This window comes from Antennarius striatus, chromosome 13 (assembly GCF_040054535.1).
Source record: "Antennarius striatus isolate MH-2024 chromosome 13, ASM4005453v1, whole genome shotgun sequence".
In the NCBI taxonomy this organism is placed as follows: domain Eukaryota; kingdom Metazoa; phylum Chordata; class Actinopteri; order Lophiiformes; family Antennariidae; genus Antennarius; species Antennarius striatus.
The window spans coordinates 14,015,610-14,022,003 of record NC_090788.1 but is presented as its reverse complement, the minus strand read 5'-3'; the positions used below and the strand labels follow the sequence as shown (position 1 = coordinate 14,022,003).

Genomic DNA, 6,394 nt, shown 5'->3' with positions numbered 1-6,394 from the left:
ATTACATAGCACTACAATATCCAGACCTACTCTTGATATACGTATATACAGTATATAAAATGCCTCTGTATTTCGTTTCCCTAGAAATAACAGCAAATCAAAAAATATTTGTCATTTCAATTACTTTAAACAGTAAAGTGCATTACGTAGAATTAAAGTCATGGTCGTTCCTATTTTTGTGAACCTAGACAGTTTTCCAGCTTTAAATTTCATATATTTCATAGGGATTATTGCGTAGTACAATTAGACGTCAGTAGAGAGCGCCCTTCCTGCTATTTTTGAAACGTAATTTTGATTGTACCTTCATGCTGTCCGTCGTTAACGTCTCACCCCGGAAGTTTAACTTTTATCTTGACACGTAGCAACCACAACCAAATTGGTCCGGTCCTGGGTAGATTGTCAAAAGTCACAGGTGAGTGTTATTGTTTTTGGATGCTTTTATATCTGAAGAAAGATCATTTTTCAGGAACATTTTGTTGGGATATAGAAGCCACTTTTTATCCTGAAAAAAATGAAAAACCACGTCCTAACATCTGTTATAGCTAGCATCAGCTAGCTAAGTCGCTGCAGACGTAATTTATCGTTAGCCACCCAAACATTTTTTGGCTTGTTCCAATTATCCTTTGGGACCAATGTGATTGACGAACAGTTTATGTTTTGTTGCAGTTATTTAATACAAACAGGGTGTTAGTGTACGAAATATGCTTTTTAATCCATCCTGGTCGTTGTGTGTTAAGCGAAGTTAGCTATAGTCTCGTTAGCTCACAGCTGTAACATTATTTAATCCATACGAAGGCAAATGACCTTTATTGATGGATGAATAACGCTTTTGCGTCAAGTTAATCTTAGGTAATGGTTAACGGCGTTGGTGTTCTTATTGTTCATGTGGGACTTTGACTATTTGGTCAAGAGAACATTTTTGTTGAGGTTTTACAAGTTTCAGCTGATTGTATCCCTCCATCAGTTTTTTTTTTTTTCATATGACAGACTGGGAGATGTCAGGATTTGATCATTTCAACGCAGACTTTTACCAGTCCAGCTACAGCGTAGATGACCAAAGCCAGGGTGGCTATGGCTACAGCAATGCAGAAAACCCCTATAACAAGTAAGTGATGAAATGCCTCTAATATTACGAGTATAAATGAAACTGCAAATCGGCAGTTTTAAATAGTGTGCGCTTTCACTTCAGTGGAAATGTATTGTTGAACTTACCATCTTTTGTTTTCCAGGCAATACGGACAGTATGACTACTCTCAGCCCATGGGCTACGCTTCACCAGGGATGATGCAACCCCAGCAACCATACACAGGACAAATCTTCCAACCCACGCAAACATACACTCCATCCCCAACACAATCCATGTACAGCAGTTTTGATGATGAACCACCACTGCTAGAAGGTTAGTAAAACACAAACCAATTCTATTTATTGACTCTGTTTTTTCCAGTCTGTGGCCCTTATGTAGCTCCTCTGATAGTAGTATATTACAGATATTGAAAATGAATTTTTTGAAGATGTCTCCGGGATTAATAAAGTATCTATCTATCTATCTATCTATCTATCTATCTATCTATCTATCTATCTATCTATCTATCTATCTATCTATCAATAATGACACTATTGCCAATCACCTTATACTATTTATCTCTCAACTTTATTTGGAATCAGTGTTGCACTATACTATTGGTTGGCTTATTACATCCCACTTTAAAGCGTTGATGTACAGTGCGCCCTCGCAAATTCGCGCATCAAGGATTTCGACTCCACCTCATCGTGGATTTTTAGTAGGCAGTCAATAGCCTGACGGCATCTGGAAGTGCAATCTGTTCCGTCAGTCTTCGACTTTCGTGAGACACAAAGAAGAAGTAGTAGTATACTGTATTTATCCCATGAGAAGCGCTTTAAACAGTCTATCAGAGTGTGGGAAAAGGTCATACAGATAGAAGGTGGTTTAATATCAGTATGGGGAGAGTTTATAAATGTTTAAATTACTGTAAAAAATAAGATAAATAGTTTGTATCTATATTGAGGAATTTGTGATTCGCATGTGGTGCCTGAAACACCTTAACCGCAAAGAACAGGTGCGAACACTGACAATATTGTTAGTGTTCGTATCTCCAGCAAATATCTTAGCAACCGTTGCAGATAGAAAGATGAAACAAAAAGCACATTACTCGAGCAGCAAAGGTGATGGAAATGAGATGACGACCTTGACCTAGAGAAAAACTAGGTCAAGGTCAAATTTCAACTTTTATACACTCAGAAACCGGATAAGATAGAAAGACAATGGAGAAGGTCACTGTGTGTGAGACCATAGATCAAAGCTAGTTCTTTAATCAATGACAGTAGGTCAGAGCACTAGCTTTGATCTTTGACCTTGCAATTAGGTTGGGGTAAAATTTTAACTTCAGGGTTGTTGTGGGATGTTGCAGTCTGTGACCGCATTGGTTCTTGTTACATCCCACTTCATAGCGGTGATGTATTATAATTGTCAGTGTTCGTGTGTTTGTCCGTTCGTTCGTCCATTTGTTAGTCCACCAAATATCTTTGCAACCGTTGCAGATAGAAAGATGAAACAAAAAGCACATTACTCTGGCGGAAAAGGGAATGAAAATGAGATGATGACCTTGACGTGGAGAAAACTAGGTCAAGATCAAATTTCAACTTTTGTACACTCAGGCACCGGATAAGATAGAAAGACGAGGGAGAAGGCCAGTGTGAATAAGACCATAGCTTTGATATATGAAAAGTAAGTCAGAGCACTTGCTTTGATGTTTTGACCTATGAAAGTAGATCAAGGTAAAATTTTGAATTTAGGGATGTAGCGGGATGTTGCAGTCTGCTTTGGTTGTAGTTCACTTTAATGACTGCAAATTGAAAACCTTTTTGCTCAGTGAAGTTTTAATCAGCTGATAATTATAAATGAACATTTTACAGCTTTTGGAACAATGCTGTTTCTTTAACTGTGCTATTTTAATTCCTAAAAATACAATCCTGCATTTGAAATTAATGCGTAGTGTCATGTTTAGGACATGAACCTGAGATGTGACATTAAAGGTTTTTAAAGTTTTACTTGCCTGTTGTAGTAATTGACAGTACTTATGGCAGTGATATTTATAATAACACAGAAAGGAATGATGAAACAGAGGGTGGGTATTTTATATAGTGATCATAAACCAGTCATGTAGTGAAAGAGGACATAAAGGTAGTTGGTGTGAGAGAGGAGGGTGAAGAAAACAGGGTTAAATGGAGGCAAATGATTCGCTGTGGTGATCCATGAAGGGAAAAGCCGAAAGGAAAAGAAGATCATAAACCAGTCAGATCTAGTCTGGCCAAACATTAGCGCTACCGTCTCTTTACATAAACCCATGAGAAAGCTTTTCTTTCAGGAATTGAAAGTAAATGGCTGCACTGTAAAATCAAATTGGATGCTTGGAGTGGATTTGCCAATTTTTCTCTTAAATTAATCACTGAGCTGATAAAGAAGTTGATTCTCTGCATTCACGTTGGAGTGGTGAAGCGTCATTTGAGAGTTCCTTGGTTTTTAATTGTACACAGTTGTTCTCTTATATATATTGAAAGGTTTTGCTACATACTATGTTGACTAAGTTGAAAGGGGTCACAAGAAGGATTATTATAGAAAGATACCAAGAGTGAAAACCAATAACTGACTCGTGACAATATCTTTAGTAAGAGATTCATGAAAGTGATTTTTGTTTTGTTAAGCTGCGTACAATTAAGGTCATTTCTAAAGAAAAACAGCAAAATAATCTTGTCTAAAATTTTGACTTTAAAATTTTATACAGCATCTGGTCATGTTTTGCTTTTGTTAATGATAATTGCAAATATTATCGACAATAAAGAATAGCTTTTCCTTCTAGGAGACATTTTAGACTCTGGACACTTAGGTATGTTAGGTATGTTTTCTGACATTTTGGTGGTTAAACTGAAAATTTTGATGACTACTCAAACCTCAAATACATACTGTACATACATCTTCAGTACCCACATTTTCCGCTGTTCCCCGAGACAAGATCAAAATTTGATCACAAAAAGACGCGTCTGCAGATCCTCTTGCAAATTTCTAAAAATAAAGTGTGTACTCCTGGAAGAGAGGAATCAAACGCTAACATTTGGTCGACATTTGTGTATCTGACGGGCCTTAAAATATTGCATTTTATACAGCACTAATGTACATATCCTTCATTTTTTTCTTTCCATCTGCTGTGTTTGATCATATTCTGTTGCCCAACATGTGTCTGATGCGTGTTTCTCCCTTCATAGAATTAGGAATCAACTTTGACCACATCTGGCAGAAGACTCTAACGGTGCTACATCCATTGAAGGCAGCAGATGGCAGCATAATGAACGAGACAGATCTGGCTGGTCCCATGGTCTTCTGTTTGGCCTTTGGAGCAACACTTCTCTTGGTAATTGCTTAGAAATTAGTTAAAAAAAACATTTTTCTGCACCACGTCATACAAACTAAAATAAAAATTGTTGTCACATAGGTCAATTAATGTTATCCTGTTATCCAAGTCAGGTAAAATCCAGTTTGGCTACGTGTACGGCATCAGTGCCATCGGCTGCCTTGGTATGTATTGTCTACTCAACCTCATGAGTATGACGGGCGTGTCCTTCGGCTGTGTGGCCAGTGTGTTGGGTTACTGCCTCCTACCAATGATCGTGCTCTCCAGCTTTGCAGTCCTCTTGTCTTTACAGTAAGTATACAGGAGAGCTACAATTTTGATAAATATCAATATAATCTATTATGGAATTAAATATCACTACCAGCTACAATTACCTTAAATTGATCCTAAGTGGTTGCATTGTTCTGTTTTTCAGGGGCATGATGGGAATTATTCTAACAGCAGCAATCATTGGCTGGTGCAGTTTCTCAGCCTCAAAAATATTCATTTCAGCATTGGCTATGGATGGGCAGCAGCTCCTGGTAGCTTACCCTTGTGCTCTCCTCTATGGGGTCTTCGCACTCATCTCAGTCTTCTAAAAAATAAAAAATTTGAGTAACAGTTCTAAATAAGGCTCCTCCCCCCACCCTCGCTTCCCTGTTTCTGTAATTTCAGTCGTACTTATGTCAGTGAAATGTCATTGCTAATTATGCTATTACAGAAAAATGGAAACCCATGTCTAAAACATCAGATTTTTTGTCCTTTTGTTTTGATAAGTCTTCATGTCTCACTTCATTCTGGCTTGACCATTCTGGACACTGCTTCCCTTCTACATCTTAAAGGAGAGTACTGTAAAATCAAGCTGGTGGAAAATGAACCAACCTGCGTGGACCATGTGAAGCCTTAAAATGACCAACTGCAGTCCTTGAATTTTAAGGTCATGAAGGGGAAGAAAACCAGCAGCTAGTTCACACAGTGGAAACCAGAGAGACAATTTAATGTGGGCACCGAATGGAAAATGCCTTTTTTTCCCCAACAAGGGCCAATAAACAACCATCGGCCAGCCCTGCAGTCTCATTTGGAGACTGTAAAATGCCACGTGTCATGATTGTTTCTTTGGCTGTTGCAAGTAAGTTGCTTGTGGTAAACACCTACAGCTGCAAGACTGGGGAAACATTTTCCTTTAGCACAAGACTACAATAGCTCATTATTATTCTCCACCCAGAAAGGGTAAAAGAAAACTGAACCTCTCTTGTTTTTGTCGGGACTGAGGAGCCACACAACGTGGTGGTGATCTGATCTAAGATGTAAAACGCAATGCAATGTCTTCTCGTGTGTTTTTTTTCTTGAGGTTCACTAGAATTGTAATGCCTTTCAAGAAGACAAAAACAGATTGCACATTGGCATTGTCTCTAGATTTCAAAAACCAAACTACTTTGAATAGTTTTTGAAAAGTATTAGTCTGAGCTATTCTGTATATATCTAAGTGCAGACATGTTTCTATAGGTTGATGGGATTGTCTGCATCACTTGCAGTTCTTACAACTCACTTTTTATGCTTTGATGTGTTGACTGTTCTTCATGTCTGCTCATGCATATTAAAATATGTCAAACAAACAATTTACTTGTAGCTGGTTGTGAGACTTCAGAAAGGCCAAAGTTGTAGATCAGGGAGAATATTGATCATGAAGTAGTTGGTCATAAGCATGCACGTTAGTCACTTGAACACAGTCATTCACATATTATATTGCATCTAAGATCACTAAGAGGTTTTCCTCAACCTCATAACTGCCAGTTTATGGTAATGATGGTGTGGCAGACAAATTATTGTCTCAAAGAATTTGCCTAGTCAGGATCGTATTTATCTCAATTCATTCTCACTTAGACTCACTGAGAAAGGACTCACGGTCTCGGGCTTGGCGGAGCCGAACATACACGAATCGCACACATCACTGGCTGCAGCTGATTAGGCTACATTGATTTGCC

General features: G+C 38.2%; 1 protein-coding gene across 1 annotated transcript; it reads left to right on the top strand.

Annotated features, from left to right (window-relative positions):
• The first annotated feature begins 324 nt into the window (after nt 1-324).
• On the top strand, nt 325-6,022 carry yipf5 (Yip1 domain family, member 5). Its single transcript, XM_068331388.1, has 6 exons — nt 325-412; nt 988-1,105; nt 1,230-1,399; nt 4,285-4,430; nt 4,540-4,721; nt 4,846-6,022. Exons 2-6 carry the CDS (start codon nt 996-998, stop codon nt 5,006-5,008), a joined length of 771 nt encoding a protein of 256 aa, XP_068187489.1. The 5' UTR covers nt 325-412; nt 988-995; the 3' UTR covers nt 5,009-6,022.
• Nucleotides 6,023-6,394: the final 372 nt, after the last annotated feature.